Below are 12,758 nucleotides of genomic sequence, written 5' to 3'. Positions count from 1 at the left end.
GAAACGTTTGATCGTTTCTGTGCCGTTGCTAAAGTAGTGGAAGGGAAGTTCGATTCCTAACATTGACCCGTATATTTCTTGATAAATATGGTAAATCCTTTTCCGATTACAGCGCCATCTAATGAGAATTCAAAAGAACACTGCATCCAAATCTGTAATAAATTACCTTCTCCCGCCGCCAGTACGTTTGTGCCAAGGTGGTGGGGTGGGGGATCATGATTGGTGTTATTGGACAATTTTATTATTAAATATTTAAAGTTTTTTTTGGTTTTATATACTCTTTAGGCATGTGGTATATCAATTTCATCCATTTTTAGAAAATAGTTCAATGAATCGCGCTGAATTGCTTATAAAAAAATATGACACTTGATTTTCAGATTTACTTTGCTCAAAGAGCACCTAGTTGAGTTCAATCAGCTGGCGATGGCGAATGCGGACGGTTTGGAACACATGCTGAACAGGGTGATGCCGAAGGACAATATCGGGTTGGCGGCCCTGCTTCAGACCACGGAACAGGCGTGGGACAACGGTAGGTTTTATCGACGCACCTGGTGCGATACCATGGGGCACAGTTCGTTTTTCTTTTTCAGCTCAGCCCGACACGCCGTGCGTGCAGCAACCGATCCTGGTGTGCACCGCGCACATACACTGGGATCCCGAGTTCTGCGACGTCAAATTGATCCAGACGATGATGCTGAGCAATGAGTTAAAGTCGATCCTCGAAGAGTCCGCCCAATATTTGAAGACGCAAAACATCAACGTTTTGGATCCGAGCAATATTCAGCTGGTAAGAGACCACCACCCTCACGACCCTAAGGATTTTCGGAAATTTTTTCTGTTTGTATAGGGATGGAGTGTTCAGTTGATTCTAATTTATGATTAAAACGGTGCTTTTCGTATATTTTAGTAAGAATTCTTTTTGTGGCTTCCTAAATATATTTTTTCAGATATTTGTCTTAAAGGATGTTGCAAAATTGTGCAACTTTCCACCCCTGAGTAACTGAACTCGTCCTACTAACGGTCATTATATTAAATTTTTATTAAATTCCCAGAGGACGAATTTTAGGCCATGTTATTTTTTGCGATTTTCCATATTTGTTATCTGCATTTATGAATGAAAGAGGCGCAAAAATGTTTTCGTCCTTTAATGGCGTTAGAAGACGGTACAAATATCAAACACTTGAGGAATGAGTCGTGGTAGTGTATAGTATCATTTACAATGCCCCTTTGAATCAGTTAATCAATTGAATCAAAAATCCAGCCTAGCCAGAAAGAAGATAACGAAAGAGATGACTATAAAGATTTAAGGACTTTGCTCTCGAAAATTAAGGATTAAGGACAAAATTAATTCCCAGACATAAAAAAAAGAGTTGTTTTGCCATACAATGTTGGAAAAATTAACGGGAATTATGCTTATTTAAATAATGTTCTTTGGAACGACGTTTCAGCGTTTTCAACTATCTGCTATTTTAAACAACCTCATTTCTTCGAAGTTGGTTTAAACAGTAGTGGTTATCTAAATTTTCTTCAGAACGAATTTGAAAACTATATGGATCCATTGGAACAACTAAGGAACACCTCGTATTTCAACAAGATGGCGCTCTCCCGCATTGTGTAGCATTTGTTAAAGAATATTTAAATCAATCAGAGGTTTAATGAATGGATTGGAAAAGATGGAACAATAAAATGGCAACCCAGCAGTGTTGACCTGATGCCGATGGATGCATTTTTATGGGGAACTCTGAAAGATCCGACTAGAACAGAAATTCAAATTCTATATATCTGCAATTTTACTGTAATTTATTATCATATTCATATACCGGATAATCACCCCCTTGAACTTTTTTATTTAACGTATGGGAAAAAAGTCACAGTTCTAAGAATAGTAAGCTATGTGCGATATATTATATATATATATATATATATATATATATATATATATATATATATATATATATATATATATATATATATATATATATATATATATATATATATATATATATATATATATATATATATATATATATATATATATATATATATATATATATATATATATACAGTGTGTCCAAGATAAGGATGCACAGCATGGGGATCTCGGAAACTATAAGAGATACAGTGTCGGTTAAATTAGACAAAAGTTGCGCATTTTGATACCGAACAAGATCCCGTTTTACAAATTTGAAAATTCCAAGCCGTTCCGGAAATATCCGAGAAAAACCGATATATTGCGATTTCGTTTTTATTATTTTTTAAAGCTATTTGAAAAGATATGAAAAAACGGAAAACACTTTTCCATTGGCACTTTTTAATCTCTCCAAATTGACGTTAACAAATTTTCATTACAGCGTTTCGATTCCATGGAACCACCATCAACTTTGATTTTTCTTATGGGACGGAAAAAAAGTACACACAGTATTAGGTTGTGCTTTTCATTGCGAATTCAACGATGTACGATACAATACGGTTACTTATGTTTTTATCCAGAAAAATGGATTTTTAATACATTTCAGCATTTAAATGGAGTAGGCCATGACAAAATGACATCCAGTCAATTTCAATGACACATTAATGTTATTTGTCTTTGTTATCAGTCGATCATAAGTTTATTCCTTTAGTTATTGTTTTTGTATTTTTATTGTTGTTGTCTTTTTCTAATTTATTTTGTTCTACAATGGAGGGAGGTAATTTTACAAACGAAGAAAAATGTGATATGCTGTCTTGCTACATCTGATGCCAAAGAAATTGTGTGGAAGCCGAGCGTATGTATTCTAACAAATACCCAGAGCGGAGACAACCTGACAAGAGTATTTTTCGGCGTTTGTTATTTAATCTGAAAGAATATGGATCATTTAAGAAGCCTGCATTATCCCGACAAAAACCTTCCAATGAAGAAAACCAATACATTGTTCTACAATCTGTTATCGAAAATCCACAAACTTCTACCGGAGAAATTGAAGACCAGAATGGGGTAGCTAAATCTACAGCTCAGTTTATTTTAAGGAAAAATGAATTTAAGCCTTACAAATTCAGAATATGTCAAGGATTAAAACCGGGTGACGACGAACGACGTAGACATTTTTGTGAGTGGTATACCAGGATGTGTGATGAGAGTTTTAATTTTCCATATAAAGTGATTTGGTCTGATGAAAGTATGGTGACCAATAACGGTATTTATAACAGGCGCAATACACACTATTGGTCGCAACAAAATCCACGTGTTAATAGACTATCCAGACATCAAGTTCGCTTTGGGTTTAATATTTGGTGTGGGATTTTTGGTAGCAAGATTATAGGCCCTATTTTCTATAATAATTCCTTAACTTCCGAGCGGTACCTTGACACCTTGAGGCACGATTTAGAAGATACCTTAGATGATTTACCGCTAGGCGCTGTGCAAGGCTGCTGGTTCCGACAAGATGGTGCCCCAGCCCATAACTCCAGAGAAGTTCGCCAATATTTAACTGAACGGTTTGATGGAAAATACATTGGGACTTACAGTGAAACACCTTGGCCTCCAAGGTCCCCGGACTTAACTCCCTTGGACTTTTTCTTATGGGGCTACATAAAAAATGAGGTATTCAAAGAATGTTTTGACAACGAGGAACAATTACGTCAATCAGTACGAGCAGCGTTTAATAAAATTACTCCTGAAATGTTAAGTCGTGTTTTGGAGTCTACCGTGAGACGGGCGTACTTATGCCTAGAAAATGGAGGTCATTTATTCGAACATTTGTTATAGAATTTGTTTTTCATTAACTTGTTGGATTTAGTTGTTATGTTAAATGAACAGTTAGAGTTAGTAAATAAATAAACACATTAACTCGAACTTGTCAACCATTTTCTTTTGCCTTTCATCGTTCGGATCTCATGGCCTACTACAATAAAATACTAGAAATGTATTAAAAAGCCATTTTTCTGGATAAAAACCTAAGTAACCGTATTGTATCGTACATCGTTGAATTCGCAATGAAAAGCACAACCTAATACTGTGTGTACTTTTTTTCCGTCCCATAAGAAAAATCAAAGTTGATGGTGGTTCCATGGAATCGAAACGCTGTAATGAAAATTTGTTAACGTCAATTTGGAGAGATTAAAAAGTGCCAATGGAAAAGTGTTTTCCGTTTTTTCATATCTTTTCAAATAGCTTTAAAAAATAATAAAAACGAAATCGCAATATTTCGGTTTTTCTCGGATATTTCCGGAACGGCTTGGAATTTTCAAATTTGTAAAACGGGATCTTGTTCGGTATCAAAATGCGCAACTTTTGTCTAATTTAACCGACACTGTATCTCTTATAGTTTCCGAGATCCCCATGCTGTGCATCCTTATCTTGGACACACTGTATATATATATATATATTCACGGATGGAAAAATGTAATGACACTATATTCCGGGATATCATCCGTTCGCTTGTTGAACTCCGACTGGAATCCTGCAGACGTTTCGCCAAAATCTCACTTGGCATCTTCAATGCTCGCAGTCCGAAAACACTTCGAACACAGAACACACCAGTGACCCCCACAGATAACACACATGGTGAGCGAAACTTTTGTTGCAGGTTCTATGCGGAGATTTTAACTCACTGCCCGATTCGGGTGTCATAGAATTTTTGGGTACGGGACGGGTGTCGCAAGACCACAAAGACTTCAAGGCGTTGTGTTACAAGACCTGCCTGGAGAAGATTCTAGCCTGTGATAAACCAAATGAATTTACGCATTCCTTCAAGCTGGCCTCCGCCTACAATGACGAAATCATGCCCTTCACCAATTACACGTAAGCGCCACCCACATTTTTTTCTCAAATAAAAAAGAGCCGCTATATTTGGCCAATCTCAGCGTGGTTTCTTAGTTTTTTTACCGTCGAGTATCGGCCATATTGTCGACAGATGAGATACGATACGATATGATATCAAATAATGTCAGCATTTTTCGAAAAATTTAAACTTTGAAATTTTTGAAATTTTAAACTTCAACTTCTAAAATTTTTGTCATTTAAAAATGTCTGATTAAACTGTCTCTTTTTTCTTTGTTACTTTTTTATTATTCAATAGGTTATTCACATTGAATGCTACTAAAGAAAATTGCGCGTATCAGTTCAGATTTTATTTTTTCAGCCTCTTTTTGCCACTTGTCAATGTAGAATTAAAATGTTTCGCATGTCTTGTCTTTTTTTATTGAATCGGAAAATTTCGATGGTCCCATTCTAGTTTCTTTTTTTTACATAAACAAATGTGTCTGATTTGATAATTTCAGATTCGAGTTCAAGGGCATAATAGACTACATATTTTACGCGAAACAAACAATGACCCCCCTGGGTCTGCTGGGTCCGTTGTCGCAGGAGTGGCTGACGCAGAACAAGGTGATCGGCTGTCCGCACCCGCACATCCACTCCGACCATTTTCCGCTGTTGGTTGAGCTCGAAATGGTGCCGACGATATCCGCCCCGATCAACGGCATCATCAGGTAAAGTCGCCGCTTCATATATACTCGAAAATTTCTCACGTTCAACATCTATCATCTTACATTTTTTATAGTTTTTTCATCCATTGGACTCTTTGATTGAGCTACTACTCTTATATTCAAAAAAAGTTTGTATTTTCAGCCATTTGAACTGTTTTGTTGTGTTAGTACTAGAAGCTGTACCATTCTGCCATATTCAAGAAATTTTTTGTAATAACATGCGCACTGTAAAAATTTCTATTTAGAAAAATCTGCTTTTCAGGATTCTCACCTTGTTCCCAAGAAAACTTCTTTTTTTATATAAAGGATAGAAAAATTCTACAAATCAGAGATATTTTTCATAATTCTTTTAGCAGCTTTGAAACATTTGAACAATATTTTGTGTTATTGTGCCAGAGCCAAGAAAAATTCTTCTAGTAACATTTCCAATATAAAAATTTATATATAGAAAAAACTGTTTTGTAGCAGTTTTCATCTAATCCCCAAGTATAAAATTCTGCCTTTTTTTGGAATGACACTGTATGCGTTTCAAAATTTATCAAAATTTGAATTAGCTAGCTATATGATGAGCTGTGTGTACCTCATGATTACTTAGAGGTCCCCCGATTATCTTGGCTTTTGTATTTTTAATTACCTGGCCCTTGAAATTAAGACATGAGAACTGAAAATGCTTTTGGTGCACTTTGTAGTTTGGATCTCAGATTATGTATATCCAAAAAGGTGCATAACATAGAGTAGGACAACATGCGCAACACTTATCTTAATTTGATTCGATTACCGCAGTGTCCCATTGGTTGCCTCAATCAAGTGATGTCGATCACATTACCAAAACAACAGGGATGTGCTAGAACTGGTAATGGTCTTTCGAAATTTTTCGCAGTTTTTCAATGTTCATAAGTGAAAGTTTGCAGGGGCCTAAACATAATAAAACAATCTGGAAAAAAAATGTTCAATATGTAATATGCAAGGTGTTTTTTCTAATTTTTTTCTAATAAACTTCATATGAACATATGTTCTAAAAATCTTTTTTTTTTTATACAAAAATAAAATATATATATTTTTTAATGTCTGCATTACCACTATTTATGTTATTTCATTAAAACCGTGAAAGTTAAAACGACCGTCTAGAGGTTTTTCTCTTAGATATTTTATTTTTCACAAAAAAAGTTCTCGATTTAACCAGTTCAGTGGCTACCTAATTAACCAAAATATTATTTGTTCATTGGCAGTTAGTTGAACGTCACTGCTTTCTTAAAAAAAAAAAAAAGACATTTGCATTCATTTATGAGCAGATTTGATTTCTTAATTCCTCTGCACGTTGTCACATTAACGGCATTGTTATGACCATGCAGAGAAGAGAGAGTGGTTTTATTTTCTTAAGCGAACATCGTACATCGCATTGAAAAAAATCCATAACTTAAATCTATTTGGAATTGTAAAAATAATTTTTATTTTAAGAGAAATCTGTGGCGTATGTCTGCCAAAATAGAGAGGTGAAATTCCGCACGCCCGCCACCGGTACATTTTATAAACATTGTAGTACACGTGGGCCCAAAAATCACCCCCTTGATTATTGACATTCAGTTAAAAAACACTCTGTATAAAAATATATATAATCTAAGGTTTGGGTTTTTTTTCACATGAGAATCTTTAGGAAAAAGAATAATAATAATTTGGGGGAATCTGCGATATGTGATTATATGAACCTTTATCGATAGGTAGCAACCGGCGCTGTGATGTTAGTAAATAGCCGTCGTCGCCTTTGCATTTGCTGTACCTGTTGGACGAGACTCGAAACCACATCAGTCAGTCAGTCGCCGGCAAGAAAAATGCATCGTCACCACACACCCACACACATTGTATCTCACGCGCGTACATTACGTAATGTACATATATTTCTATTTGTATAAAAAAAAATCTAAAAAAAAAAAGAAAGGTACCTGACGGCCTCACTCTCGAACTAATAGAAATGGGAAATTTTTTTCAAACCTGTCAGACCGTCGCGATAGGTCAACAAAACTCCTTCGTACAAGCGCACACAACACACCCACCCCGTATATATTTTTAAAACCTTTTACCTTCTTTTTTTGTCGCGATCGATCGTATTCATTGAGGTTGCTGTGATTTTTTTTACATTTTAATTTATTTCTTAATTTTTAATTGTGATTTACGCCGTATCCTTGGAGCGACGCGACGCGACCTTCCGGCACGCACGTACGCCGCTGTCGCGTCGCGTCGCGCGTCCTCCTAATAATGTAAAAACAAACGAAACGAAAAGAAATCTAGTGAAGCTTTAAGTCTGACGTCATACAAAATCGGTCGATACCGTCGACATATTTTTTAAATCAGAAACGGCTCCTCCTCACTTTGTCTCTAGGTAAACGTATACATAGTGCATTGTTTTTTTTTTACTCGTATATATGTATACTCACGGTAAGTGATAATTTTGTGATCGGACAGGCGATTTCAATTTTTTAAACTTTGTTTAATCCCTTGTAACACGCGCGTCTCTTATTTTTTTGATCTCATCTGGGGGCACAAAGTTACGTCACAGGCCGGTCGATTAGGGAGTAGAAACGGGGTACCGATAATTTCATCTTGTCATTCTAGAGTTGATATGACTCGATCGGAAATTTGGAACAAGGAAAAAATTGTCTGTTTTTTTTTTTTAAAAATCTATATTATGTTGCTCATTTATAGTTTAAATTTTTCAACCAAGTTTTGCTTGAAAAATTCAAATCATAATCAATTGTGCAAAAAAACGTCATACCTAATTCATTTTCTGTTCAGTTTATCATCCTTTTCAGCATTTAAAATGCTCGCGCGCCGCATCATCGGTACCCAATAGCATTTTTGTGACACAAAGGTCCCCATCGATCGGTCTAACCGACCGTTTACGAATTTTGGCAACTATAATGGCGCGAGCTTTTAGCGGCGAGTTAATTGCATCGTCAAACGCGATGTGTCTACAAGAACCCGAAAGATTTAATGTTTAAACCGATCAGAATTAAAATCGCCGTCAAAAGTACCTGCCCGATGCCTATTTTATTTTTCTTTTTGGAAATTAAGACATTGTGCATAACATTTACGAATCAGTCTAGACAAGTAATTCGAATGTCCGCGAGCGCTTATACCCAACGGAGCCGCCTCTTAGCGGTAACTCAACCAAAGAGTGGTCCACTTAAGTAAAACTTTTCCTCATTCCGGGCGCGGTATTCACGAAAATATGGGCAACCTAGCGATTTTACATAAAACACAAGAAAAACAATTAATAAAATTAAAAGAAGCTAAGAGATACCGAATTCATCCTGTAGGAGGCACGTTATGAGGGTAGGAAAATGTTTTGTATGAATTTTTTCCGTTCCATCAAAAAATATGAGAAATTAACCGCATTTTCCGGGACACTCTGTACTTAAAAAAAAACTCACGCCTGCTCGGATCCGAGTGAGACGGATTTTTTTTTGTCGAAAAACCGACGGGCATTCGAACGTACCATTTATTTTTATACGTGTGTAGAAAAATATTAAAGACATTTTGTAAATGTACATAGTTAGGAAGAGAAAGAGAGAGAGCACTTTTTCTACCGCAGTAAATCTGCATATCTGCATGATGATGGCTCGATGGAAAAAACAAATCTGACTTTTTGAGTGTTACGCTGGAATAAACGTTTTACCTATTTCAATGTTAGGAAATTTTAAACTGTAGAATTTCTGTTAATTTAACCGTCCCCTTTTCGGCACTAACTAATTTCGTCATTCGCATTTTGAGTTGGTAAATATATTCCATTATCGTTAAAATGGGAATTGTTGATCTTCGCTCTCTACCTTGGTCCCGAATTATTCAAAAACCTTAAACTACACTTTGTTTTAAATTCCAATTTACGGCGGAGAAACTTAATGCCAATATGTTTACTGCAACTCGAAAGTCGATAAAAAAGAAACCATGTTGCTTTGATAATTTAATTCGATCGAAATCAACGGTGCAATACATCTTTTCTTTTAGTCAATTCTCTAGGTGGTTCAATTGTTGTTAATGGGCGAAAAATTTTTCTGTATCTATTTGGAAAGGTGTGAAATTTCACAGGGGCGAGTATTTAAAAAACCCTATTAAACGTTTGCATTTTTTTTGTCCTGCACGGAACACAACTCTGATGTGTAACTCTTTGGTATATTATGTGTTACTACTAAAGTATTAGCTCCGATAGTTTACAGACTAGCTGGATAGGATACGAACTATGGCTGTTGTAGAAATTTTTTTTTTTTTTAACTAAAATTGCCACGAATTATTGTTTGGTTTGTATACTATCCAGATAATTTACAAACTAATCACAAAAAAATACTTGCCCGCAAATATATTTTAATTTATATAAATATTATATATATAATATAATATAAATATATAAATATTTTTTCCCCGATCTTTTATGTAATATAGTTTCCATATTTTCTTTATACCAAAGCAAAAATTCATTGTAATGACTGTCATACATTAATTTTAAATTTTCCTCGCAAACGCAAAAAACAAGCGTAATAATACGGGCAACACTAAAACAGATAACCAAACCGAATTGGTTAGTACAGTTTGTAAAGTAGTCAAAAACAATTGACAATTTGTTTACTAGTGTGGTTTATACTGGGCCAGGAAATCTTGTACATGATATTGATATTATACAAACCAAGCAATATTCGTAGCTATTTCCATAGAGGTTTGGTCAACATTACCAGAAATCTTGATAGTTTGTATGTTATTCAACTTATTTGTAAACCAGCCAAGTTAACACTAACCACCACCATAGCGGATTTTATTTCAAGCTCTAAAAAAAGTAGGTGCCTTCGTTCCGACCGTACACGGCGTCAGAAGCGCCCTATACGATCGGCCTACGATTTTTGATAAAATTTCTTTGCCCCGAACCTACCCTTCCTTTTCAAATAGCTAGCGATATATCGGGTCGAGACGGAAGTCCAAGTTCCTGTACTTACCGAACCAACGCAGGACCGCAGGACGCGCCCCGTGGCGAAAAGCGAGAACTTCACACGTTTTAGGTATACATAAAATTTTTTGTTGCGTATTAAGGTTTTAAATTTTTTGAGGCCCAAACAATGTATGTGTAAGTCTATAAATCTAGTTAATAAAAATGATTTTAGTAAAGCGCGGGTGTTTTTGGTGTGCCCAACCAAAAAAAAAAAAAAATTAAATCCAAATAAAAATGTTTATTAATTACCCTAACAGTATATATAAATGAATAAGTAGTCACTGCGGACTGTCCGGTATCATTAAATGCGCCGGAAAAGTTGCAACCGATATGTAGTGGTATAACAACAACAAAAACTATCAACTGAAATGCTTGCTCCGATGAATGACGTGAAAAGGGAAAACGCACAACATAAAAAAGATTGGCAAAAACTAGTGCTCGTTATGTATAATATAACAAACTTATCATCTAGCATACCAAATATAGGTATAATTATACAAAAACGACAAAATCTTAGAGGGGAAAGTTCCTTAAACAGTAAGAAGGCAACTCGGCTCGGTACAAATAATTTTATATATATATTTACACATTTTTTAAAGATTACAAAAAATATTTCGACCCGTGGCGGTCACCTTTTCGAAAGCTGAATTATTTACAAAACGTTTTAGCACTACCGAAGAGCCCCATGCTGTATTATACGGAAGCACCATACCGGTTTTATAGCGAATGGACGTAGTGTAAAATTGACGTATTTGGTCGGGTATAGTATATATAGTATAATAGTATTTTTACTCTTCAAGAAGGAACTATCGATTGCAAGCGGACATGCGATCTTATTACCAGGTGGTAAAGTTAAACAGCTTTGTTGGGTGACTATTTAGAATGTAGCAGGAATTTTCTGTGAGTACTTCTCGTACAGTGGCGCGGGTAATTTTTCTTGTCGTCTTGGGAAAGGTATTAAGGTATTCCGACCTTGCCCCAGTTCCTTTTACATATTTCATTTAATACAAAGTACTTTAAGTAATATTCATTGGCAAAAAACATTCCCAAAACCACAACGCCATCAAATAGTAACCAGATGAGCAACAAAGTTTCCTATTCTCACGTAAAGACCACTCGGTGGAAATACTCAACGCCTCTTTTATCAAATAGCTATAAAGGTAGCACCTCCCTTATCAAAACTTCCTGCCACATTCCACTAGCCACCAGCAAACTAATAATCCGTGAAATCCGCTTCAAATCGACGACTTAGGCGTACAGCAGAGGATAAAGTTCGAAAATACAAACACTGTCGGATCGGGGACAATTGCGAATGAATAAATACATCTAATCCCAATCCGAAACTAAATAGACGACTTTTTACCGAATGGCACTACAATTAAGTGAAACCTACCGTTAATTAAATGGAATGCGTTTACGCTAGGCAATGAGGGACAAGAAGGAGAAGGAGGAAGAAGGATTCGGAACCTTCAGAAGCGGGAACAGATCTAAACTTTGCAAGGTGTCGCACGTCGCATCTCTTTCTCTCTCGCACTCTCTAAATATATATAAAATATATAAAAAGCAGTAAATATGTCTAAACGGGAAAGCGAAAAATACTAAGGCCACTTATTCGAGCGGAAAGCTCTATATGTTACAGCGCGAATACTAGAAGGAAATATGCTTAAAAAATATTATTTATAAACACCGATTCGGATCATAAAAAATTGCTGTTTCCTTAATCAATCAATCGTTGAGCATTTGGATAAGGCATTGAACCTTTCAATTTCATCAGTTACTGGTTTGTTTGTGTTTACTTCTTTTTTAAATCGGGAATTATCGTTTTTTTTTTTTCATTTTCGAAAGCGTTATTTTGCATTACTTAACTGGTTTCGACACTTAAGATTTTACATGTTCTCGAACTGGTCGACTCGGCGCTTGGTGTTGCCCTTGCGGATCTCGCGCAACGTCTTGTATTTGTCGCGGCCTTGGCGCACGTTCTCCCTATGGATCTTATCCATCGCAGTTTCCTTCGTTTCGTCTCGCGACTGTGCGAGGTCCTTCTTCAGCGCCTGTAACGTAAAGTGTATAAACGTTACGCCCAACCTTGTTCTAAGGTACGTTCTACTAGGGTTACTTTCTCATACATCAATTGTTTTCAAATAAAGGAAAGACACATTGATATTTTCCGAAAAGTTCCGAAATAAAAATCTTTCAGGCAAACTGACATGCTGCGAGACGTCAGAGGGGTTGGACCGATCGTCTCCGTTTTTTTAGGAGCGGAGCTTTCAGAGGAGCTTCTAGAAGCCCAGCAAACATTATGGCGTCCGAACTTTTAGAG

The 12,758-nt window shown here is 36.0% G+C and overlaps 2 protein-coding genes across 5 annotated transcripts in view; one reads left to right on the top strand and one right to left on the bottom strand.

The window, feature by feature from the left end:
• LOC132701130 (CCR4-NOT transcription complex subunit 6-like) overlaps window positions 1-10,596 on the top strand; it is a 212,296-nt gene extending 201,700 nt beyond the window's left edge. For all 3 annotated transcript variants that reach the window (XM_060668832.1, XM_060668831.1, XM_060668833.1), the window contains 5 exons: window positions 378-529; window positions 591-787; window positions 4,566-4,780; window positions 5,260-5,469; window positions 7,185-10,596. In XM_060668832.1, coding sequence (XP_060524815.1) covers window positions 378-529; window positions 591-787; window positions 4,566-4,780; window positions 5,260-5,469; window positions 7,185-7,188 — 778 coding nt within the window. In that variant the 3' untranslated portion in view covers window positions 7,189-10,596. The remainder of the gene's footprint in view (window positions 1-377; window positions 530-590; window positions 788-4,565; window positions 4,781-5,259; window positions 5,470-7,184) is intronic.
• A 60-nt stretch (window positions 10,597-10,656) lies between these two features.
• Window positions 10,657-12,758, bottom strand: part of LOC132701131 (moesin/ezrin/radixin homolog 1) — a 43,343-nt gene continuing 41,241 nt past the window's right edge. For both annotated transcript variants that reach the window (XM_060668835.1, XM_060668834.1), the window contains one exon: window positions 10,657-12,489. In XM_060668835.1, the coding sequence (XP_060524818.1) occupies window positions 12,325-12,489 (165 nt within the window). In that variant the 3' untranslated portion in view covers window positions 10,657-12,324. The remainder of the gene's footprint in view (window positions 12,490-12,758) is intronic.

The sequence above is a fragment of the Cylas formicarius genome, unplaced genomic scaffold (genome assembly GCF_029955315.1).
Source record: "Cylas formicarius isolate icCylForm1 unplaced genomic scaffold, icCylForm1.1 PGA_scaffold_4__25_contigs__length_36172078, whole genome shotgun sequence".
NCBI lineage: Eukaryota > Metazoa > Arthropoda > Insecta > Coleoptera > Brentidae > Cylas > Cylas formicarius.
The sequence above is the reverse complement of the archived record's forward strand: the minus strand, read 5'-3'. Positions and strand labels throughout refer to the sequence as shown.